The 27462-nt window shown below is 36.8% G+C and overlaps 1 protein-coding gene across 1 annotated transcript; it reads left to right on the forward strand.

Moving 5' to 3' along the window:
• LOC123661625 (WD repeat-containing protein CG11141) lies at positions 1–26691 on the forward strand. The gene is made up of 10 exons (XM_045596580.1): positions 1–389; positions 1749–1912; positions 8997–9120; positions 14594–14757; positions 14972–15107; positions 15857–16056; positions 17333–17436; positions 24850–25354; positions 26200–26300; positions 26337–26691. Exons 1-10 carry the CDS (start codon positions 165–167, stop codon positions 26615–26617), a joined length of 2004 nt encoding a protein of 667 aa, XP_045452536.1. The 5' UTR covers positions 1–164; the 3' UTR covers positions 26618–26691.
• The last annotated feature ends 771 nt before the right edge of the window (positions 26692–27462 follow it).

Here is a 27462-nt window from a genome sequence, read left to right on the forward strand (position 1 = left end):
CTGTGAACACGTAACGTCAAAACAGGCTGTTCGCAACAGAGTAGGTACTTTGGTGTATAGGTACAACGACTGATCACTTCACAAAGTATATATATGTATAATGAATTCACAGTTAAACAGGGTTTTTCCTAATTTATTGACCCTTTCAAAATAAACTCATAAAAATGGAAGTGACGAGCGGCGCCGAGGAGGGCTTTGTAAGAGAATGGACACCGTGCACACATATTTTGAACTTAATTCCGCCTAGAATTCAGACAGGATTATTTTCTAGCGAACTGTGTTTGACTTGTGTGGATGCAGTGACCGAATATATAGCCCTTGGTACTAATGTTGGTCTGGTGTACTGGTACGATAGGAAGAAGGGAAATATACAAAGACTACGCTGTGAGGTAAGCACTTCCCCATATGTTTACACGGCTTTCCTTCACCTTGTAACACTTTCGCTACATTTTTTTTGAGTTACACAATGTAACATTATCTACGTAACGTTATTCGGCGTTTTACAGCATCTTATGCAAATAAAAAAGTGAAACTGTTTTTTCTATAAACTGCTAAGGTAGTGACGTATTTAATTTTTATTATTATTCGTTACTGTTATCCTCAATACGACAGAGGATAACAGAAAAAATTGATGTACCTAATAATTAATTGTAAATATTATTTAATTTCAAGAATGTGTTGAATTGATTTACAACAAGATTTATTTTTCAATCAAATATATGTTCGTAATCTTAATAAGGAATGTACAATAGTACCAAACAAGCAGTTTAATGATAAAACCATCTTAAGTATGTAAACAGAAGATAAAGCATCTCTCAACAAATTACTGCCTTTAATTAATGCCCCCTTGGAATATTCTTCATGTTATCAATTTTGCTGTATCTTCCTTGAATAAAAACTACATGTTTATATGTTTATAAACTACATTTTAAAACATTGTTTCGTAGTGAAAACTAATTGAACATAGTTTATTTATGTGAATTACAATACTTTTTTCCTGTAAGACCTTTGATTACCTGCAAAATATATAAATACTTTTTTGTTTTGTTGTTTAATACAAGTTTAAATACAAGTACCAATGTAAAATAAAAATATATAAAAATATGAATATAAATTATTTCATCAATAACTAACACATTACAATTATTATTACACAAAGGTTGACTTCTTCTTTTGAGTGCAATAAGCTCACTAGTCACTCTTCCTTAACATACACATACTTTATTACAAAATTATAAGACATAAGCTTTACAAAAATATGAATAAAGAAAACAAAAAAATGTCTTTTTTTTTTCTTGTGAACTACACAGTAAGTCTATTCATGAGCTAGCATCACCCTAAAATATCTTTTAATTTCAAAAACAAAAACAGAAACAGAAAGAAATCTTGTAATATTTTTAATTTGTAAATTTTATACAGTACTAGCAGTATCCTGCACGCGTTGCTACGCTTTTTTTTTCTGTTTTGGTCATACCAACTCAGAAACCTTTGTGGGCTTATGCACAACACTTTGCTGAAGATCATGACATAATCAAATGCATAGTTTACGTTTCTATAAAGGACATACATATATATATATATATATAGTTTTTATCAATGTGATAGTTCTTAATAATTCTAATGTTATTTTAATTTATTCTATTCTTAATTATAACAATGGAAATTAAAACATATCTTACGTTTAACAACTTTTGTTAAAAAATTTAGTGCACAAACATTTAATATTAATATTTTATAAATATTTTTAGGCATCAACGACTCCGATAACATTTGTAAAAATAGTGAGTACTGTTGATTACATGGTGGGAGCTGGGAATGCAGCGGGACAAGTGACAGTTTTTCAGATTCCGAAGGAACATCCAGAAAATTTACCAGATACGTTAAAACCAAAAGTAGAACCAAAGGTGGAGAGGTAAGTTGTGCTAAAATTAATGCCGCCTACACATTAAATCAGGACTCAGTACCTATTAATAATTATTGACACGCAAACTTTATACTGTCATATTTTTGTTTTCATGAATATATTGATTTTTTAAGTAATAATTACGCATGCTTAACTTGGAGAGGAAGCTGGTGAATGCGTAACGAGAGTGTTACGAAAAGTGTGTTCTGGAGAAGCGAATGTAGTAAGAGAGAGGTGCGAGCACACATCGTTAAAAAAAGTCACAGTAGAAATTACTACTTTGTCACTTTATCTGCATATAGGCACAGGTCAGCCAATTAAATACATATAATCTTCACTAAATACCTTATACAAAATAACTTGGAAAACAATTCCTACTATAGGAATTATTTCAATTTGCATCTCGTAATTACCTAAACTAGAAGGGAAATTATTTTGTTTAAGATAATATTTCTATCATAAGTGATTTAAAATTGTAAGATTGTCACTTTTATCCACAATTTAAGAAATAAGTAACAATGCTTACTATTTAATAAGAAGATAAAAGAAGACAAAATATTACATCTAATACAAAAATAACTTAATAAATAAATCTTGTTTCTTGTAAACAACTGACTAATCACTGCATTTGTGGTGTGGAGAGCAGGCAAACTGTAAAATATAACTGACACAATAATTATATATACCTAAATATAATCTAAAAATACTGATGTGAGAAAAGGAATTATCCTTTTTTTACGTGGGGAAAATCCTTCATGGATACCCTCCAGCGCCGGGGCGCCAGAGGGTTATGTCAGACTCCTACTGACTAAAAAACCACCACGTGTGAGCAAGTCGTCCGCCTGGGCGGGGCGAGATAGGGTCGCGCTAGCATTCGCCACCTCGCCCCGGCGATAGGCCCGGACAAAGCCTCCGGGCCCCGGCACAATGATGGGGTGGCCTCGCTCACAACAAGGCCACCCCTCAGACGTGTGGGGTCGTGTCGTCCGGCCGGCCGATAGTCGGGGGACCCCACTACCGGAGAAATGTAACTCCTACAATAGCACTGTATCAATTATCTTATAAAATAATCATCATATATTTGGAAAATCGTACTTCACCTACTGATTTTATTTATATTCTTAAAGAAACTATTAAAAAGTACAGGGTACGGTAGGAAATATCTTGCTCATAATCTGGAGCAGCTTCACTAGGGAAGCGCCTCAACTTACAGCAGGAGACAGTAAATAATATGGCTCTCAAGCAGTGATCATTGTGTTCGTGTGATGTGTACTGTAGGGTTGGGATCGATATTGTATTTGTAACTATACTGTTAAAAATACACGAGTGTGTGTGCTTGTACCACACAACTGAAGTACAATATTTAGTGCATCATCATCTCTTTCGTTACGCTCTTGTCAGAGCGGTCGTGATCGTTAACAGTATGGCGCCGACTGAGCGGGTGGCATGGGTACTTCGATATCTTATTGTTGCTGTTCATGATGACTTTCATGGGAAAATAGTGAAGTGGTTTCCCCTTGCCTTCTGCGCCAGACATTTTAGATGTCATTTAAAACCCCAAGGCCGCTGAAGCCTTTTCCGCGAAGAGTTCCGATCGGGTGTATATGGTTATACCGCCATTGCTCGGTCGCCAAAGCCTCGTTAGTTCTCTCGCAGGGGGCACCACGATACCGTCGTCGGCTGTTCTTACGAACCACGCATGCAGGTGAGGTTGACAGTTGGGTCGGTTTCTGTGTTGTTCACCGTTCTCCCCTTAGTTGCCCTCATGCCTCTCATTGATCATTTTTGGTCACTATATTGTCGTGACAGGAAGTTATTTAAACTCTGATAACATTAATCTCGTTGTCATGCAGCATAGTTAACGATAAAAAGTAAATTCACAGTATTATTGTATTTCAACCTTACTAAACAATTATTATAGCCTAGTGTTTTTCTTTGGCTACCTTCCAAACAACTCATAGTCGTATAATTTATACAGATGTATGTATAATCATATCTTCATGGGTCAATTCTTTTACTACATTAAATAAGTTTGCATAACAATGCAATATCCAATTTTAATTTCACCAGTAACCAATAAATCTCAGATAGTGCTTGACATGTAATGATATCCAACAGATACCTAAAATTTCAAAACTTCACTGCACGTATTTCTATTTGTATTCTGTAAAACTAAATGCTGAATAATCAGCCACCAGTAAAATTAGCCAAACAATTGAACAGAATTTTCAATATGATGACCTCTGTTTTTGTGTGTGTGTGCACAATATTTTAAAATAACTGTATTTATGATAAAAATTATAATTAATAATATTAATAACAGTTAGTTCTTAAGCCTTAAAATATTACATAAACAGATTACTTTTTACACTAACACTTAAAGAAGCTATGCAAACTGAGAAGATTATGATTATTGTATTACACTAATGACAGAGAATATTAGAATCCATAATCCCTCTCAGTATTGTGGTGCTCTAAGTCTTTAATACCTTTTCCTTTTTGCTGAGCTATAATTGTTTGCTCGCAAACGAAAAAAAAACCGACTTCAATTACATCGAAGAGTAATACAACGTAGATCGACGAAAAAATAGTCAAGTAACTAAGCGTTATCAAAGATTACTCAAAAAGTAGTTATCAGATCTCAATAAAATTTATATGTGACCACATGACAAAGATCAGCTTTCGATTAAATTAAAAATTATTAACATCGGTACACCCAGTAAAAAGTTATTACGGATTTTCAAGAAGTTCCCTCGATTTCTCTGGGATCCCATCATCAGATTCTGGTTTCCTTACCATGGTACTAAACTAGGGATATCTCCTATCCAACAAAAAAAGAATTATCAAAATTGGTACACCCAGTAAAAAGTTATTGCAGATTTTCAAGAGTTTCCCTCGATTTCTCTGGGATCCCATCATCAGATCCTAGTTTCCTTATCATGGTACTAAACTAAGGATATCCCCTTTCTAACAAAAAAAGAATTATCAAAATCGGTACATCCAGTAAAAAGTTATGCGGTATAATAAAACGTAGGTCGACGAAAAAAGCGTCAAATAAAAACGCATTATTAGATATAACTCGAAAAGTAGTTGTTAGATCTCAAATAAATTTAAATGGGACCAATTGGCACACACCACCTTCCGATTAAAACAAAATTTGTCGAAATCGGTCTACCCGGTCAAAAGTTCTGATGTAACATACATAAAAAAAAATACAGTCGAATTGAGAACCTCCTCCTTTTTTGGAAGTCGGTTAAAAAGGTTTTATTTATTAAGTGGTTTTCATTGTTTTTTGTTATTTTCATTTGACTAGCCCGTTGGCGCGGTTTGTAGTGCCCTGCTTTCTGCTCCGGGGTTCGATCCCACCCCAAGTCTGGGTGTAATATATTATACAGGGTGTCCCAGGAAAGACTGTCAAGCGGAAGTCCAGAGCTAGAACATCCCTTGGGGATTCCAAATCACCCCTATGTATATGATCCGATTTTTTATAGTTTAGGAGATATGATTTTTTTTCTAATTTTTCAATGTTTTTCGACCTTAGCGCTATTTTTGATCATAACTTCGTAAATAATTGAGATAAATGCCTGATTTTTTTTTAATAATTTAGCTAAACCTTGGGTCCTAACTAATACATACACAAATAAACCCTAAAAGTAAAATCATGCACTTAAACATAATAGAAGTACTTAAAAAAAGAAAAGTGCAAAAAAAAACATAACTTCGAAGATTAAAAAAAAAATAATAGCAACAAAATAATTTATTTAAAAGAATCTTAAAAACTTCCTTAGTTTATCTAGTTTCTACCATAAAAAATTCACTAAGTTAATTTTATGGCATCATCCCCAAATTTTGGTTTAAATACGACAAGTCTGATATTTGAAAACTTAAGTTTAAAAAATTGTAATAAATTCGGTCGTGTTTACTGGGAGTATGGTTTTGAAAACAGATAAAAAACACTTCCTATCTGAATCTTTTGTATTCTAAGCAATAGTTAAACGGTATGATAGCCGCGCCAGTTGTTCGAAAAGTGACAAATATTCAAAAAAATTTAGAATTCCTAATGTGTGGGTAACACAAAAATAAAATCGTACATATTAAAAATAGCATGGTGTCGTCTCCTGTCAAAGATTTTCATTGTAATATGAAACTCTTTGACAGGAAACTTTTTTAATAGTTACGGGTCTCTGTAAAGAACTCACTATAGACGGCGCCACGGTTCGCTTAAACCGAAAATAAAAATCATCATATCAAAAATTTTGCTCTAGCGGGTACATCATTCCATAGCTTAATTGGCTAGAGCGCCGACACGGTCAGTCGGAGACGCGGGTTCGAACCCCGCTGGAGCGGTTAATTTTTGATATGATATTCAAAAATGTTTAGAATTCCGAATGTGTGGGTAACACAAAAATAAAATCGTACATATTATGAGGATTATCGACAGCCCAGGAATGGTAATTGTGAATGTTGAAAATCCCAGTTCGCTTAAAATGTGATTCGTCAGTCACTAAAATTGTTTTAAAAAAGTTTTCATTGACTGCTTGACGCCGCAACATTTCTTGGCAAAATCTAACCCGTCTGGGGTAATCTTCCGATTTCAATTGTTGGACTCTTTGAATGTGATATGGGTGATAGCCCTCACTCTGAAGTATGCGGTGTGTTACAGATTTTGTTATGGAGTGCGGAGTTCAATGGTTCTGACGCTTACACTGGGCTCTCTTTCTATTTCTTCAATAACTTCTTCTACCAATTCTGAGTCTCTTATTAGTGGCAGATGCCCTGTGATTGTTCCTGGTACTCTGCCTTCTCGATAGGCATCGCGAACTTGCAAGATAGTCCGATGATTAGGCCATCTTTCAGATGCACGATCACCTCTTCGTTCTACTTGTTCCTGAAACAACCTCGCAGCTTCCGCAGCATTCCCTCTTGCGTACCCGTAAAAGTAGTGCATTTGTTCATAGTTCTCACTTGTAAAATGGGCATTACAACGTCTTGTCATGATGAAGTAAACACCAGTTTTCACTTGCAACCAATAGATAAGTTTGCACTCAAAGTCCTTAGGGAAAGCCAATTCGTCGAGAGTTCCAACAATACGAGTCCAAATCGAAATGCAATCAAAGTCCGGTGTGAAAGCCAATTATTATAGCTTTAATGTGTAACTATCAGAGAAGAGGAATCGCTATCGTACTGTAAGCACAAGGGTAAGCAGACGACTAGCAGAGCAGTGTGACGTATTCAGTTCCTATCATCACCACTAGTCACGGATTGCCCCTATCCCACTCTAACATTAGTTCATTGACTCTATTTGTCACTTTCCAAACAAGTGGCGCGGCTATCATACCGTTTAACTATTGTTTTTTATCTGTTTTCAAAGCCATACTCCCAGTAAACACGACCAAATTTATTAAAAAATTTTAAACTTAAGTTTTCAAATATCAGACTTGTCGTATTTAAACCAAAATTTGGGGATGATGCCATAAAGTTAGTGTGTTGGCGTATTGGCACATTGGCGTGTTGGCGCATTGGCGTGTTGACGTGTTGGACTGTTGGCGTATTGGCACATTGGCGTGTTGGCATATTGGCGTGTTGGACTGTTGGCGTATTGGCACATTGGCGTGTTGGCGCATTGGCGTGTGGCGTGTTGGCGCATTGGCGTGTGGCGTGTTGGCGTATTGGCACATTGGCGTGTTGGTGTGTTGGCGCATTGGCGTGTTGGAGTGTTGGTGTGTTGGCGTATTGGCACATTGGCGTGTTGGCGCATTGGCGTGTTGACGTGTTGGACTGTTGGCGTGTTGGCGTATTGGCACATTGGCGTATTGGCGTGTTGGCATGTTGGCGTGTTGGACTGTTGTCGTATTGGCACATTGGCGTGTTGGCGCATTGGCGTGTTGGCGTTTTGACATGTTGGTGTGTTGGCGCATTGGCGTATTGGCGTGTTGGCGTATTGGCACATTGGCGTGTTGGCGCATTGACGTGTTGGCGTGTTGGCGTATTGGCGTGTTGGACTGTTGGCGTGTTGGCGTATTGGCACATTGGCGTGTTGGCGCATTGGCGTGTTGACGTGTTGGATTGTTGGCGTGTTGGCGTATTGGCACATTGGCGTGTTGGCGTATTGGCGTATTGGCACATTGGCGTGTTGGCGTATTGGCGTATTGGCGTGTTGGCGTGTTAGCGTATTAGCACATTGGCGTGTTGGCGCATTGGTGTATTGGCGTGTTAACCTGTTGGCGTGTTGGCGTATTGGCACATTGGCGTGTTGGGGTGTTGGCGCATTGGCGTATTGGCGTGTTGACCGTGTGTGTACTGTGTAGATATATTTATATTGTTCATTTGTCTAGGTATTAACTTGAACACAACTCTGTATTATAAGAAAAAAAACTCTAAGAATTTCTTTGAAATATTTCTAATGTAAACTACATTGATAATAAACAACGCGATTGTTTAAACATCCTAGAATTGGAAAAAATTGACATACTACTACTTTGAGTTAAATAGTTTGGAGTTTACTCTTTATGAAATGACATACGTGGCACGAGAGAGAAAAAAAACGAGTGTGCTTTATACCACACGACTGAAATAAAAATTCATTAGCAATAGGCCTCCACTATATGTATATACGAAACGTAACTGACTATGAGAAAAAGAGAAAATGTTTGCTCGCAACTCTCTCTCTTGCTTACTCCGTTCCCCTCACTCGATCACACTTTTCGTAACGCTCTCATCACGCATTCATCAGCGTACTCCCCAAGTCAAGCGTACGTAAAGAAGTTTCACTTCAAAAAACACAGGGAGTGAAATCGTGTGAAACAACTGACCTTGACGCCCAGTGACGCTGGCACATTAATGCTGAGCGTGACGTACACCAGCATTAACTGTACCAATATGATTAACAAGCGTCAAATTATATTTTATTTAACTTACATTAATTGTAATTTTATTAATTTAAATTAAAAAAAAATCAGAGTAAGGAGTTAACTCCTTAGACTTAAGATCTTAAGGAGTTGGTACTGAGGCACGCACTTTTTCATGTATATTTTTTTATGGTAAAAATGGCACTATACCGTACGAAAACATAACATACCCATTTTATTTTCAGGTACACAATAGGTGATCTGCATAAAAGTAAAATAACAGCTATAGAATGGTCGAAGAACGGAATGCGATTGTTCTCGGGCGACAAGGATGGTGTCATTATAATGACAGAAATCGACTTCTATATGGTAAGTGTGCACGAACTTAATTTTTGTTTAATACTTTTTAATGACACGTCAGGAAGCGCAATTCGCTTAAGTTAACGGTTCGATTTTCGCTCTGTGCAAATATTTGTATTTGGATAAATTAGTGCTCTTGGTGTATGTTCTTGTTTGTCTCCCACCGTGCCTCGGAAAGCACGTAAACCTTTCGATTAAGGCTATTATCATAGACACCTGGTGGCGATCGTTAATCGTTATGGAGATTTTATCCGCCAACCAGCAGTGGAACAGCCTGGTGGATGACAGCTCAGCAGTGGGATGTTAGGGCTTACTTTTAACTGGTCAATTTGAACGCGGCGTTCTAGTTTACTACGATTTAATTGGCCTGGATGAAGCACTATTTTCTTAACATAGCATTAGTTCTGATTTTTGAGCTAATTGGCTCAAGTTTATTTATGCTCAAGTTTAAATAATACAGTGTTATTACTTATATTTGGTATTTTTTTAATTGTGGACCACGAAGAATATATAACAAGGTATGACTATTACTACATATCATAGAACTCACTTCACTCACTTCAGCTTGTCGCAGTCCACTGCTGGACATAGGCCTCCACAAGTTCGCGCCAAAATGGCGTGCGTAATAAACGTAAAATTATTACTTAAAACACCAACAAATATATTACACAATATTTACAATAAAATATAATTGTACATATGACATGAAAAAAAAAAAAAACAAATATATATTACTAGCTGTGCCCGCGGCTTCGCCCGCGTTGAAATTAGTGTGTCACAAAGTTTTGCCGGCAAACTTCCAGTGAAACTCTCATCAAAATCGGCTTATTCGTTCCGTAAATCTTCCTCTTGCCGATGGTGGAGCCCTCTCTACAATGGTGAAACCGCATGAAAATCCGTTCAGCAAATTTTGAGCGAATCGATCACATACACTTTTGGGGACTTTGTTTATAATACACTAACTGTTGCCCGCAATTACGTCCTCGTGGTTATGAAAATATGTATTACTATTAAGATGTTTAATGCAAATTATTTTTTTATTTCAGTCACTTGAAATGCTTATCAAACTGAGTAACTTTTTAAAAGGCACAATTTAGTATAATTTAATAGTAATTTTTATAAAACCTCTCTATACACCACATTTTTGGTTTTATTTTCAGGCTGTATATGTTTCATACAAACTATCAACCCCCTTAGCGATGGAATATCGTAAAATCCGTTCTTAGCGGACGTCTGCTAACTATAATCTACATCCCTACCAAACTTTATCTTTGTCCAATCTGGATGAATAGACCATCCAGCGGCTTTTGAGTTCTTGTGATGAGGGAGTCAATGACCTTCCTCTTTTAAATATACAGATTACGATGCATTATTTGGACACCTCCTCACCATCTATAGAGCATATATTTTAAATTTCAAGTCTCTTACTTCAAAAACATAAGACTTTCATTCAAACTTCCGACCCCCGTTTTATCCCTTTTAGGGTCGAGTTTCATAAAATCAGTTCTTAGCGGATGTTTACGTCCCATAAGGAACCTACCTGCCAAATTTCAAGTTTGTAGGTGTTATAGTTTCGGAGATTTCGTGATCAGTGAGTCAACCTACCATCCCCCGTTTTAACCCCAAAAGGGGGTTGATTTCTTAAGATACATTATTTATACGCCTTCTTATCATCTATAGAGCATACATTTTAAATTTCAAGTCTCTTACTTCAAAAACACGGGACTTTCACGCAAACTTTCAACCCCCGTTTTACCCCTTTAGGGGTCGAATTTTGTAAAATTCGTTCTTAGCGAATGTCTACGCTTTATAAGGAGCCTTCTTGCCAAATTTCAAGTTTGTAGCTATTATAGTTTCGGAGATTTCGCGATAAGTGAGTCAGCGTACCATACCCCGTTTTAACCCCAAAAGGAAGTTGATTTCTAAAGATACATTATTTGGACACCTTATCGCCATCTATAGAGCATACATTTTAAATTTCAAGTATTTTACTTCAAAAATATAGAACTTTCATACAAAATTCCAAACCCCGTTTTACCCCCTTTGGGGTTGAATTTCGTAAAATCCGTTCTTACCGGATGTTTATGTCCTATAAAGAGCCTACCTGCCAAATTTCAAGTTTGTAGGTGTTATAGTTTCGGAGATTTCGCGATGAGTGAGTCAGCCTACCATCCCCCGTTTTAACCCCAAAAGGGAGTTAATTTCTAAAGATACATTATTTGGACACCTTTTCACCATCTATAGAGCTTACATTTTAAATTTCAAGTCTCTTACTTCAAAAACATAGGACTTTCATACAAACTTCCAACCCCCGTTTTACCCCCTTAGGGATCGAGTTTCGTAAAATCCGTTCTTAGCGGATGCCTACGTCTTATAAGGAACCTACCTGCCAAATTTCAAGTTTGTAGGTGTTATAGTTTCGGAGATTTCGTGATGAGTGAGTGACCTTTCGCTTTTATATATATTATTATTATTATAGATTATAGATTATAGATATAACTCGAACATTACTACAAACTCACATTGGAAATAATGAATATAATATTTGTTTATATAAATATATCAACAATTATTCAGCACAAATATATTACAAAACTCAGCAGAATAAATATAAAACAATAACTCATCAGGAAATATCCTGGGCCAAATCGGTAGCATCCCGTCTGGGGAAGTACCTCATAGAAGATCGAAGCTAAATAAAACCGCTCTAAAGAGGTGTAATGTCCATGTGGAGAGTAAGGTGACCAGAGCTCCTGGGGAGGGTCGAGGGTAGGCCCGGCAACGCGCTTGCCATGTTTCTATTGTTGCAGGTGGGCTGTACGCTTGTCTGTCGCCGTAATATTATATAAAAGACTAGCTGACCCCGCAAACGTTGCTTTGCCATATATGTTATTAACCCGCTTAATCCCCCCCCCCCCCCCCTTATAACTTAGAGGTATGAAAAATAATGTTGGCCGATTCTCAGGCCTACCCGATATGCCCACAAAATTTTATTAAAATCGGTCGAGCCGTTTCGGCACACACGACACGGAATTTTATATATTAGATATGTGGTGACTTTCGTTGAACGTCAACGCTTCTGGTACATATCAGTGCAGTTGAATAAACTTCGCGTCTCGGTTATCATATTTTTCCGCCTGTCATTAACGCTCGGTGTAAACAATTACACGCCGATTACGATAGCGCTATCGCGTCATGTAAAAATTATTTATATTTTGTATTTGAACTTGTTTTTTATCGTTTTATAATAAATTTGTAAACGGGCGACGTGTGTAATTTTTTTTTTTTTTTTATTAAAATTGAGACTACAATGAGGGTTTAATTGTAAAAAAAAGGTGGTTTGATGAGTATACAAAGTAAGATGAGAAGTATTTGGGTACGCTCCGGCAAAGGTAAAGAAGATAATTAGGGGTTTAATCATTGATGAGAAATTACGAGTAAAAGTATATAAAATAAAAGTTAGGATAGTCCCAGCTGGAGTCTTTTAATGAATTGGTGACTGTCTGGTGGGCGGGGTGGCCTGCGATTTGATACAGTTGGTCCCGCCCAACGTGTGTACATTTGAGATGGTTAGGAAAAATTAGCTATAAGGATCTTTGTGAGATCAAGACTAAGTAAACAAAAAAAAAAACGCATGCGCTTTAGATCAAACGACTAAAGTAAAATTTAGGAAACGTAACTCTCTCTCTTTCTATCTTCAATAACTTATATCTCCCTCTCAACTTCCGTTCGCCTCGCCCGATCACACTTTTTGTAACGCTCTCGTCACGCCAAAGTCGAGCACCCAAGTCGAGTGTGCGTAAAGGAGTTTTACTTCAAATGAAAAATAATTCTAAAATCATACCCGTAAGGGATTGTACCGTAAACGTAATTACGGTACAGTCCCTTAAACGATATTTATTTTTGTATATTGATAATTGTTTCCTGTTTTCTGTTGCGTCATAATGATTTGTATGATAAATTAAAATTTTATGTTTAATATCCTAAAATTTGCCAACTGCTGAGCAAGTGGCCTCAAAGTCGTGGACCTAGTATTTTTTGCTTAATAAAATGTATCTATTTGCAAATATTTTTATTTTCCTCCATTTGAATAATATAGTTTGGTTTCCCAGTTGACCAGTAAAGTTGGTTTGTTCTCTAAGCGTCAGTAAAAAATCCTATTGTAAGAATAGTAACGATTGTCTGAACGTTTTTGATTAGGACTTTGTTAACAGGAATTATGGTTCAATGAATAATATTAACAGCATCACGTTCAACAGCCTCTTGTTGGGTGTGAATCGTGTTCCGAAGATCTGGATGCTTTAATTACACAAACAAGCATAAACGTCTAGACAACAATAAGCATCTATATAGTCTGTATAAAAGTTTTCCATATGCAGGAAGTTTGCCACGAGCAGGATTGATACCGTGGTAGCTCATTAGCCAGTTGCTACGATCACTACGCTGACGCGTCGTCAAGTAGTATGAAATGATCAGCGATATAAATTTTTAAATGCTCACGACTTACCGTGATTGTCATTTTAAATCTCCCGATATTTCGGCATCGTTGCATGCGCCATGATTACGCGTGACCAAAGCGGGATTGTTGCGAGTTTCAAAAATGACATTCTTGGTAAGCCCCGTACAATCGAAAGTGTGAAACACGATATACAGGCTTTTATTTCACGATTCACGATTTAGTCTGTGACATCCCACTGCTGGGCATAGGCCTCTTTCTCCATGTAGAAGGATCGGAGCTTAATCCACCAAACTGCTTCACTGCAGATTGGTGGATATATTCCCTATAATGAGGAACGATCGCTATCAGGTACAACAATGAAAATAACAACCGGGAACGACAGCTTAACGTGCTCTCCGAGGCACAGGAGGGAGACACAAGAACAGACACCAAAACCGTAAATAAATATTTTTACAAATACAAATATTCACTTCGAGCGGGAACCGAAATCGCAAACCGTCGATGTTTATCACGCGCACCACAACACCAGAGCGGTTATTATTTATGTGTATACTGTATAATCTATATCAAAAATTAATCCCGTGCAATGGAATTCGCATCAGTCAATTGCTACCATCGCGTCGCCTATCATTTCAACCTATCACAGTCCACTGCTGGACACAGGCCTCCACAAGTTCACGCCAATAATAGCGCGAACTTATGTGTGTTGGCCATAGTCACCACGCTGGGCAGGCGGGTTGGTGACCGCAAGGCTGGCTTTGTCGCACCGAAGACGCTGCTGCCCGTCTTCGGCCTGTGTATTTCAAAGCCAGCAGTTGGATGGTTATCCCGCCATCGGTCTGCTTTATAAGGTCCAAGGTGGTAGTGGAACTGTGTTATCCCTTAGTCGCCTCTTACGACACCCACGGAAAGAGAGGGGGTGGCTATACGAGTATTCTTTAGTACCGTAGCTACACAGGGTCGCGTTGCCTAATAGTATTTCAAATGTTCTAGGATTTTACATATGAAATTTATACTTTATAGCACCTGTGCAAGTCGATGGAGATAGTAAACGAGGGTCACGAGATCGTCCAAATGAGTTACTACCAGAACACGTTGCTGGTGTCGAGCGTCTACCGCAGCATCATGTGTGAGAGGGATGATGGGCGCTGGCGGGTTACACAGATAGGCAAGAAAGAGAGAAAGAGGTTAGTAACCGCATAGAATATCTCATCACCAAACATATTTACTGCGAGCTCGGAGACAGGAGGAGTAGAAGAGACAAGTCACTTCCATTTAATTTGTTGTGTAATGTTTTTGAAATAAAACTTCTGTACGTGCTCACCAGCTTACTACCCAATTCGAGCGTGCTTAAAGAAGTTTGACTTCAAAATGATAAGGCTATGTGCTATGTGTGTGCAGCCTGTGCGCGCTGGGCGCCGTGTTCCAGCACTCGTACGCGCGCGGGGGCGCCGCGGCCGCGTACTGCGCGCGGCCCGGCCTGCGGCTGTGGCGCGCCGACACCGCGGGCCACGTGCACCAGACGCTGCTGTTCAAGGTGCTCCTCACGTGACGTACTCGCACGCACGCGTGCATATACGCACGCACGCACGCACGCACACACGCACGCACTCACGCACGTACGCTCGCGGGCACGCACGCACGCGCACACACACACACACACACACACACACACACACACACACACACACACACACACGCCGACATCGCAGGACACGATCTGATGATGGGATCCTAGAGAATCGAAACCCTCGAAAATCGTAGTGACGACTAGTGCGTTTGTTAATTTTTTTCGTCCACTTACGTTGTATTACTTACTTGTCGATGTAATTGAATTCGGTTTTTTTCCTTTGCGAGGAAACACTATTATTTTAAACTAGCCGACTCGTACCCACTTCGTTGAACGTAAATTATTTTTATATTAACCAAATAACATACTTTAAAGAACAAATTTTATAGCACTTAAAAACATAATATGTTGCTCCAACACCATCTATGAAAAATCGAGAAAACGTCTTCGATAGACTAAAATAAGACTAAATTAATGACGTCGAAAGACTAATAAATTGTTTTCTAATAGCGATAGATGGCACTAGTTTATTTACCATTTTGATATTATATTTTAATCTTTTTCGTATTTACTGAATTTTTTGTTCAATTACAATAAAATATAGCCTATGTCACTCCTGAATAGTGTAGCTGTGTGCTGTGTGTACCCTCTATATACAAACAAAGTTATAAACTTTACCTCTTTATAATATTAGTATAGATTAATTTCTTCTTCAGGAGGCGATATCGAACCCACTGACAGTAGCGGAGCTGCTGAACCCCGCCGCCACCAGACATTCGCACTCCACCCGTGAATACAACTTCGGTCCGCTACACGTGTTCCGTGAGCACTTCCTCGTCTCCTACAATGAGAGCTTCCTCTACGTGCTGGATCCACGCTCCCTGACCGCTGTGGCTGTGGTCGATGATTTGAGACGGTATATACCACTTTCTCTTTTGACCTTCCTGAGGAACACCTTACAGGAACACAATACCATTAATGATACGATCCGCCAATAGATACCTGAAACACTAGAAGTATTGTATTAGTTTATTTAACTGTGGTAGAGCACAGCAGAAAATTTCCTGCTCAAAATATGGAGCAGCCCCACTGGGTTAGTAACCTCGATCTTACGGGAGATCACAGCTTAATTATATTGTTTTCAAGCAGTATTGCGTTCTTTTTGGTGAGTAAGGTGACCAGAGCTCCTGGGGGAAATTGGGGATGGGATCGGCAACGCGTTTGCGATGCTTCAGATGTTACAGGCTTCTATAGGATATGGTAACCGCTTACCAGTAGGTGAGCTGTACGCTTGTTTGCTGGCCTAGTTATAATAAAAAAAAATAGTATTCTCGACCCTATCTCCGACCCTTTACATGAGCTCTGGTTATTTATTTTACCCTGACATTTCTCAGGAACTCTAGCTGCTTTATCAAGGGATGCAAAATTACTGGAGAGTTGTTTTTAAACACCACTAGGGTGGTAAACAAGCACGCATTAAGGTGATGGTAAGCGGATGCTGTAGCCTATGGATGTCTGAAACACCGACTTACTCCTGACCCTCCCGAGAAACCCTAATTTATCACTGTAACACATTACTACTTATGAGCAGTGCTATTTGACTCCCATCTTCTATAAGGTCGGGGTACTTTTCCTGTTGGACTGGTTAAGATTTTTGTCCAAAATATTTCCTGCTGTGTCCCACCTACCACGTGCTGTGAAAGAATATAGCCAGCCCCTCTCTTCCCGTGGGTGTCGTAAGAGGCGACTAAGGGATAACAAGGTTCCACTACCACCTTGGAACTTAAGAAGCCGACCGATGGCTGGATAACCATCTAACCGCTGGCTTTGAAACACACAGGCCGAAGACGGGCAGCAGCGTCTTCGGTGCGACAAAGCCAGCCCTGCGGTCACCAACCCGCCTGCCCAGCGTAGTGACTATGGGCAACAGACATGAGTTCACGCATTTTTGGCGCGAACTTGCGGAGTCTTATGTCCAGCAGTGGACTGCAATAGGCTGGAATTATGTGTCCCACCTAGTAGTCGTCTTGCGACTGAATTGCGCAACTATTGCTGTCACTTGAAATTGAATTAGAATTCACAATTGCCCAAGTAAAGTCCGTAAAAGTCCAACTGGCGGTAGTTGCTGGACACATGTGAGTGAGCAGCAACATGCCGTCCGGTGAGACTGACCGGCAGCCGTGTGCCCGCAGCATCCTGTCGGTGTCGGTGGGGCGCGCGGAGCTGTTCGTGCTGGAGGGCGCGCGCTCGCTGCTGCGCCTGGCGCCCGCGCCCGAGCCCGCCGCGCAGGCGCCAGGTCTGTTCGCCGCCGCCCGCTGACCGCCCCCGCCACGATACCACTTCCGCCTTAGGCTACAGTCTATAAACAGCCCCGCTACAGCTCGACTGTTCGCCGCCGCCCGCTGACCGCCCCCCACTACAGCTCCGTACCACTTCCGCCTTAGGCTACAGTCTATAACCGCCGCCCGCTGACCGCCCCCGCCCGCCCTCGCCCCCACCACGATACCACTTCCGCCTTACACTACACTCTATAAACAGCCCCGCTACAACTCGATACCACGTCCGGTTTAGACTACAGCCCAATAACATCGCCCGAACTTCTGCAATCAGACACATCTTATTAAAACTTTGTGTTCCGTCACCTAAACTTCCGCTGCAGACAAATCTTAACGTAGAACGTTTGACGTTCCATCGTTCATTCACGCGTTTGTTATTCAGAATTATTCTATAACCCCACCCTCCGCTCTAGAACTCGTTTTCTCCTCCACTTTAGACTGCAATCACCTTAAGTTCCAAAATAGGACAAATCTTAAAGTTTCAAGGTTTGGGTGCCATTAAGTTTCTAAAGACATTCCAAATTTTATTTTCAAAATTTTGTTACCACAACTTGGTATTATTCCTTGTATATCTTTCATTCCATTGCATTTATCTTAAATTAAAAGAATATGCACACATATCCAAATTAGGGAAAATCAGTCAATGACCTTACACTTACAACAACAACACTTCTCGCTATCATAACATCTCTTGATTACTCTGAACTTCTTCTGTCATACACAAAGCTATAAATTAACTCAAATATCAAGAAATTAAGTAACTAATTTCCTCTATATTACCCAAAATCTGAATCATAGTCGATAACACTATAAAAACGACACTTCGCTATTGAAGTGAACTGTAAGGACGAAACTAATGTAAAATGTACTTAATTAAAGCTGGCACAAATAACACTTTGTCAATGCGTAAAAACGCGTGTGTAGTGTTTTTGAGTCAAAGTGCAGCGTGACAAAACATATACAGACGTGACATAACAGTTTAAATCAATCTATCTCTCACGAATTTCAAAATTAAATTTACAACAATGTTTTAAAATGAAATTTAATCAGTATCACGATGAATCAAGTACTTAAAACAATAAATAATTATATGTACTTAGAATTTAGTATTTTATAAATGTTAAGAATATTTATGGCCATATTTTGACGATTTTTATTTTATATTAGTTAATTCTTGGGTAACATTGAAGTAAACTTAGTATATGGCACGAAGTCCCATACACACACAAACTCACACACACATATATACACACACTCACACACATATATAATATAACTATGGCTATTATATATCATTTACTGTTTAATGTAATTCTTCAAGTATTCTTTTTAAATAAACACAAAAATTCAAGATTCCGAGAAATTCCATACACTTACTATTATTTTGCAGACTTAAATTACTGATAAAGTTAGTTAAACGTCCCAGGCTAAGAAAGCCTGTTACGTTTTTAGTAGTAAACTACAGCGTTTGGATTAAATTTTGCGAATAGAATCACGTGACAGATAAAATATTACGGTGTCAAAGAACACGTCTATCTAATAGTTGTAGTGTATTATTTGTTATGTACAAGATAAATTTTATCAGCCAGCCTCTTTGTAGTCTAGATAAAGATATCTTTGTAATATTTTTGTAGTCATTTTTGTATTATTGCATGTATTATGTAAGCTTTAGTTTTATTTTAAGTATTTGTTGGTATGTTTAGTTAAATTTAGATAAATAATGATAAGTTCTGATTTTGATTTACTTGTCATAACTATGGTGTCTTTACCATATTAATTATAATCATATAGATTTTGATCAAGCGATACAGCAATGGTAATTGGTACTGACTGATGCACTAGCAGTCACTTTGAACCCTGGACATGGCAAATATTTGTATAGGCTATACGTATATAGGCTATATATCCTTCATAGTCCAAGCGATTGTGCCTTTTTGTGTGTGCCTGGGCTCCAGACACAAGATGCAAATTTTGGAGCCCTTAAGTCCATTTTATGAGAAATTTTGTTACCAATGTGCCTGTACATGAAAATACAAGCATGAGGTCATTGACTTAAAGCAAAAATACTATATGCTATTTCTAAGGTATATTTATTTATTGTAGAGAAAAAATAACAAGTAATGCGATAAATAGTGCAATATAGTTTAATACATTGTGTATACATACCTGGGGGATTGGTTCGGCAACGCGCTTGAGATGCTTCTGGTGTTGCAGTCTCTAAGCTACGGTAATCAATTATCATCAGATGAGCCGTACGCTTGTTACGCTGTACGCCGTACTTGTACGTTGTACGCCGACCAAGTATCAGTCAAATAGAATCCAGTATACAGAGAAATTACAGACTTGGCTTCGGCCTTACTTTACCAGTCATCGAATCAGTCAGAAGAAAAATAAAGTTACTTCAGACTTGGCTCCGGCCTTTTAATATATCAGAACGAAACTTACAAATTCAAACTAGGCTGTATGGATTATAAGTCCTTTGCCTTTCCCTATTGGGGATAAATTTTAAAACAACAACAACAACCAGTATACAGATTATATTTGACATTTTTTTTTTTTTTTTTGTATATACGAGTATACAGCTATGAAATAGTGCGTTGTATTTTTGGTTTAATTGAATGCCTCTTGATTGTATTCTAAATTACGTCACACTTTAAGGGAGTGTTACGGAGTCAAAATATTTGTGACATTACATTTCAACATAACTATCTAATATATAAAATTCTCGTGTCGCGGTGTTTGTAGTTAAAACTCCTCCGAAACGGCTTGACCGATTCTCATGAAGTTTTGTGTGCATATTGGGTAGGTCTGTGAATCGAACAACATCTATTTTTCATACCCCGAAGTTATAAGGGGGGGGGGGGATTAAGGGGGTTAATAACATATATGACAAAACGACGTTTGCGGGGTCAGCTAGTAATATATATATGATTGTGAGTATTAAAACATGATAAACTAGGTAGGCGGCGTCTCATAAATGTGACAAGCTGTGTCAAGGGCGGGGAAGGGGTGAAAAAATCGTAAAATTCACGTGACGTAATTTATGGCACCCTTATATATAGTAAAAATATACCAAATTTACATCAAACAGGACGTTACCAATGACAATAGTAGGAATAATAATCACGTTTTTTTTATTTACTAAAGACAAATTACTTTTGTAATTTAGTTGCTTAGTGTATTTCTTGAACCGTTGATAATGTTTCTCTATTATTCAAATAACGTTGCGTTTCGTTTTAAGAAAGTGCATTTTATACGGTTTATAAGTAAAACGCATCGTATTTTTAAAAACGCGAGCAAAACGAAACGTTTTCTTACAAACGTTCGTGAACAAAATTGATTGTGTTTTTTTACTTATATTGGAATCTAATTTTAATAATTTGTATATAAGTTTCGACTTTGCCAAATATATATATATATATATATATATATATATATATATATATATATAGTCAATTCCATATAAAGGTTGTGGTGCATAAGTTTTGTAGTGTCTTTCCGTCCGTGACAATAACTATATTTGTATATATTTAATAATAAAACTAATAATAATTATATGCCTATCATTGTACACCAATAACAAAGAATATGTTACAAGCAAAAAAAAGATTAGTAAAAATTTGTTCTCATCGCTAAAGGAACGATCTCCTTTAAACATCCTTTAGGTATAGGACACGTCACAGGAGAAGCTAATTAGGAAGTATACAAAGATTTGCTGCGAAATTTTGGAGGATATTATAGCATTATTACAGGGTATATATTTTATTTAAAAATAATTCGAGTTAAACCCTTAAACGTCCCACTGTTGGGCCTCTCTTGCATTCACGAGAATGGTTTAAGCTGTCATTATAAGTTTTCCATTAGTAATAATTGCTATCGAGTGTCTTTGATAACAATCGGGATTTATGGCCTCACTCTCCGAGGCACAGTGGAGAGACCCGAAGACATACACCCGGAAGTGTCAAGTGGTCTCGATCATACGACCTGCGTTTAGATGACTCGTACTAAGACAGAAAAATAATTATTAAAAAAATTGTTTAAAAATAAAACATTATTATTAATTTTTAATTCTAATATGTAAGAAATATTAAAATCAATAGTCTTCTGTTGTATTTAGTATTGCTACTAAAATGCTATTTTATAACAATTTTTCAACTATATAATTAATTTCCGTAGTCTTTTTATAGTGTGCCATAAATAAAACAGAAACTGCATGTTCCTTAATTCAATATATTATTTACCATTCCGTATTAAACATAAAAGAATAAGAAAGAATTTTAAAAGAAGAAAAGAGATTTTGAGACAGAGAGAAAGTTTTTAAGAAGAAAAGAGATGACTATATTTTAGTTGTTTCTACTTTCTTAAAATTGCCATACATTTATTTTTAATTATATCTGTCTCACTCTCGCACAGTTCATATTTTATTTATGAAAGAGATAACATTGTTTCATTTAATTACATGTCTGTTAAATATTGCCAAGTTTTTGTATCAAATATATCCATCTCACTCTCGCTTAGACTTGTTACGAGGAAGAGTTGAATATACTGTTCTACGTTGGTTTAGTGTAATAGTAGTCTGTGCTTTCTTCTTTAAATTGCTTAACACTTAGGTAATATACTTGCGGCTTTTGTGGAAAAGAGATATTCCAGTCAACACTAATAATTAAACCATTTCAAGACAGTTTTACATATGTTGTTTTTCTTTAAAGAAAGTGTATAGGCGTATTAAATTAATTTATAATCAAACACTTAATACTATAATTATTATTATGGCATATTTTAGATCATGTTATTTCTATTAAATTAAATCCTCTTTTGATTTTCCATTAAACGTAGCATATGGGTGTAATTACTTGTGAATTTAGTGAATTGCTTTTTAATTTTTTAAAAATAGATAAAATATATTTTCTTAATTTTTGTATCTAGTCTTAACTACATTTTGATGTTTATAAGAAATAACGTATTAGGTGGTTAAATACTAAAAATATTTTGAATGTGTGACGCCTTTCGGTTGTGATTTGTAACAATTAACTTTAGTTACATTTACGCGAATTATTATAAAAGAAAAAATATATTCATTGGTGTTGCCAGTTAGTATATGTTTTATCAGAAAGATTAATGTTACTATATGAAAATGGTATTTCTTAAAAAAAAATACTACACGAGTTTAAAAAGTTAACTCATAGAATTTTTACATTCTTGAAATAAAAATAAAAAAGTTTTCGGACTTATTTCCGGGTATCAGCTTTTATTGAATATAAACCTTGCTACATCAATGAATATATGGACATTAATTAGTCATTTTAACAAATTCTAGTAATACATTCCAACGAAAATAAAATTCCTAGAATATTACTAAATAAAATTTTTATATATTTAAATTACTAATACTAATTTCTCGGTAAGGATACTTAAATATGAAATTGGATACTTAGCAATATTTCTCTAAATGTAATTAGGCAAATTTTTAGTTTTCATTTTAGTATAATTTTTTTTTTTTTTTCGTACTACAATTTCATTTTATTAATTTTTAAAATCGATCAGTATACCTTGTTTGGCTTGGTGTTCTACTTATAAAAAAGCTTGTATATGCTTCTTATCTACACTCGTACCTATACTTAGTTGTATATTTTCTTTGGTTGTTGATAGTGCTTTATATTGTACTTACAATAAGAACGCCAGATTGTCGAAATGAATGAACGAATAAAACAAAATAACATAATATTTTTATTATTATTCTAATGAATTTCATTATTAATTAGATACATGTTATAAGGATATACATATATAAATATGGTATTTCATTCATTATTTTTTTGTTCATTCGTTCACTGTCTGGTTTCTGTAGAATAAAAAAAAATGATAAGTTGAGTTATGTTCCGAAATTTTAATACAGCGATCGACCGACCGATTCAGCCTGTAATATCCCACTGCTGGACATAGGCCTCTTTCTCCATGCAGGAGAAGGTAAAACAGCGATCAGTACTTAAATACGAGATTGGTTTTATGGGCTAGTTAGTGATGACTTATCGATTTTAAATTCTGTGTATCGACATTTTCGAGTGATGTCTAATGTCATAAAAATGTCGAATAATGTTTTTCTGGCATCTAACAATCTGTAAATGTCAAAGTGACAGATTGCGAATGGATTGCTAAAGAAAAAGATTATTTTTGCTAAATATTGACAATAATCTTTGACTATAAAGATTATAGTTTTTTGTGTTACTTGATACGCTGTATTATTTCGGAATATATATTTTTTTGTTACTTTTTGACGATACCAAATATGTATTAAATCGATGTCAACATGGCCATTGTACTTTTTTGAATATATGTATTTTTTATATTATTTTTGCATTTTATTTCTTTTAATACCTTATAATTTATATTGATTTACTTTTTTGCTTTTATTTAAAGACATTTTTAATAAATTTTTGAGTAATTTTGAGCAATGGCTCTGTTGAATATCGCTTTTTTGCTTTGGGTAAATTTAAAACATTGGAATTGTAATGATACGAGATCCGGCTACAAATTAGTGCAATCATCGAGTTTTTGCTAAAAACTAAATTTTTATGTATATATTATTTACCTATGATAAGAATATATATCTACCCGGTTGCCTATCAAAATGTGGCCGCTAGTATTTTTATTACACTTATTTTTTAAATAAAATATCGTCAACATCACGGCAATAAATATAAAGATTCTGAAAAATCACGGTTGCCGTTGTGCACCTGGCCGTACTTCTTCGCAGCCAGGTATAAACAGCTATATTTTTGCTAAATGTATACGTTTTTTCCTAAACTTGTTTAAGCTTGCCCGTACTTGTATAAGCTTACCCCTTTTGTACAAATGTATAGAAGGGTCTCAGATATCAAGCTGAAAGAACCGGGATCTGGCTCTTAGCGCTCAGCTTTGAAAGCTCTTTCTTCTAGCGGCTTAAAATGATTTCCAAATTAAAAAAAAAAACACAACCCTATATTGTAGACATATTAAGAAAACAATTTATGCTAAAAATCGTTTTTTTTTTTTAATTTATCGAACCTAAGAACTTCAAATTTTTTAACAAACGAGAACTTCATAATTATAATGCCGTGAAAGAGACTGTTGTGAGGAAACCTTCCATTACTTTGCAGTTCAGCTTGATGAATTATAATTAGTTCAGAAAAGCGACTATTTAGCACTGAGATATTTATAGGCTGTTAAATAGAGAACCATACACGAATTTAGTTGGAAATTAAAAAGTTTCAAAAAATTTAATAGTGCTCGATTGATAGTACTAATGTACAATCTAAGAAAGCATTCGTAGTAAACTATTACATTTTCTTTAAAAAGGAATTATTGAGCAATAACGAAGTATCTTCTCTATACAGAGGAACCGATCAACCTGATGAGCAAGTCGCTCACGAGCTCGTTGCAGCAGGCCGTCAACACTGTACGGGATCTATCGCGAATCGACACCACCGTGCCCTACATCGCCAGCGTCCTCGAACAACCTATCTCCATGTTCACTCGTAACGAGACCCTGGACAACACTGTCGTCACAGCTGGTGAAGAATGCTTCGAACTTCCTCCTATCAGGCACTTGCCTCCAGATATCTCGGGAAACGTGCTCGAGTCCATCATCAATGAATTCCGAGATGTATCTGGTGATGCCGAGGAGATCAGACGAGTTCGTTCCGAGGAGTTACAGCGGAAACTAAAGCTGTATGACAGCATCATGGAGAGAAAAAGTGATGAGCTCATTCACAGTAGTAGGCGTGCGCGTCGCCCGGGCTCCAGCAGCCCTCCCCCCCGCCCCACCACACCCGCCACCCCGGCGAAACGATCGGACGTCAGCTACACCAGTCCCACCCTCATGAATATGTCCGTGTATGGGTATGTTGCTGTCATTTATTGCTTTATTATTACGTAGATACCGGAATTTTATCTCGATTTATATGTGATGGTATATCTCATTATTTTACGCTTTAGCGCAGTGGTTACGGCACTGGTTGTTCTGGTGGTCGCGGGTTAGAACCCGCTCACGACAGACATTTGTATTGGATATATGGATGTGTTGGCTGTGTGTTTGTGCCTATGTATGTTGAATGACAATAATTTACATACATTCATGACAATAAAAAAAACGTGTGTAACAGAAATCGAAAGAGATAAAAAGGTGACACAATAATATAATATTAGTTTCGTAGTGTAGTATTAGTTATAATATTAGTTCTAGTTCTTCTTTCGTTATATCTATTGTTTGTTATATTACTTTACTGCGGCCACACCACTTAGCTTAGCTTTAAAGCTTAGGATATTTTTTTAAATATGATTTTATTATATGCACTATTTCTGTTACTGTCTTAGCTGTGTGGTTACGGCATTAAGAATATAGCCACCCCCTCTCTTCCCGTGAGTGTCATAAGAGGCGACTAAGGGATGACACAGTTCCACTACCACCTTGGAACTTAAATAGCCGACCGATGGCAGGATAACCATCTAACTGCTGGGTTTGAAATACACAGGCCGAAGACGGGCAGCAGCGTCTTCGGTGCGACAAAGCCAGCCTTGCGGTCACCAACCCGCTTACCCAGCGTGGTGACTATGGGCAAAGCACAGGAGTTCAGTCCATTTTAGGCGGGAACTTGTGGAGACCTATGTCCAGCAGTGGACTGTAGTTAGAGTTAGGCTGAAGTGATGATGATGATGACTAATTCTGTTAACATATTTTTTTACAGAGACTTGCCGCAACAAAGTGACGATCTTCTAGAACAGCAGATAGAAGAAAAAGAAAAGATTCTGGCAAAGATGTTAAACTTAGAGTCCCTAAGCATAAAAAGTCCCGTAGAAATAAAACAAAAAAATGAGATAATAGAAAAACCGTACAAACAAGATTTTGAAAAACCTGAACAACCTCCGATAGAGTTCAAAACGCAACCGAAAAAACCGGTAACAGAAAAACCGGTGCTAAAAACCGATAAAATAGTACAAAAGAAGATCGAACCCGGTGACTTAGTTCCTAAAGTTGTTAAACTACCAAATACTTGGAATTTAGAATATATCGAATTGAAATTAGATGTAAAAAATGGTATAAAAGATCCGACAAGTCTCATATCACCTGATGAAAATTTAGACAGTGAGTGGGAGGTCATATGATAGATTTAATTTATTTATTAAGGTTCTGACACGAGTTGCTTGAACACACTTTAAAAAGTATAACATTTTAATAGAAATGAAAAAAATAACACAAAACTATCACAAAGAAGTTTTTTCCACTATTTTTTTTTTGTCAAAAAATGAGTCGTGAAATGCAACTTTTATAAACTAATGTATACAGGACGTTCGACTCCTAACTGCTGTTCTTCAAACGGGGAGTTCCGTAGGTGATATTTATCACGTTGCACGCGGAATAGAATTCTTAGCCCATTTTTAAATTTTGACTTTGTATAAATGGACTCGTTCCGCATTAACCTTTCGTAAGCGCGTAAGCGTACGCATTTCTTTAGTTGTATACGTAAGTTGATAATAATTTCCTTTTCTCTGTTTACGTGTTACGTTTATATAAACAAATTCAATTTTAAAAAAGGGCTACGATTTTTTTTCGGGCCGAACGTGATCTATTACACCTAAAAAAACCCCCATTTGCAGAAATGCAGTTAGGAGTCTAAAATCCCTGTATTATTCAGTTATTTAATGATTTAAATTGTTCACAATTTCTATTAAAATGGGCTACATGTATATAATAATAATAAATTAGTTTGACGCGGCTTAAAATATCATAAATAATTAAAGCCTACACAAACGTGACTTGATTAAAACAAATATATTCTGCTTATAAAGTAAAAAGCCCATTATACGACGACCGCATGCCTTACAGGCTGGTCTCGACTGATTGTGAATGCCCAGCTTTAAAATTATTTTTTCTTTCTTAATTTACAATGTAATCATAATGTGAATGATTTAAAATTTGGAATTTTAGGTACAAAAGTTTAACAAAACTA

Source organism: Melitaea cinxia, chromosome 17 (genome assembly GCF_905220565.1).
Source record: "Melitaea cinxia chromosome 17, ilMelCinx1.1, whole genome shotgun sequence".
In the NCBI taxonomy this organism is placed as follows: Eukaryota; Metazoa; Arthropoda; class Insecta; order Lepidoptera; family Nymphalidae; genus Melitaea; species Melitaea cinxia.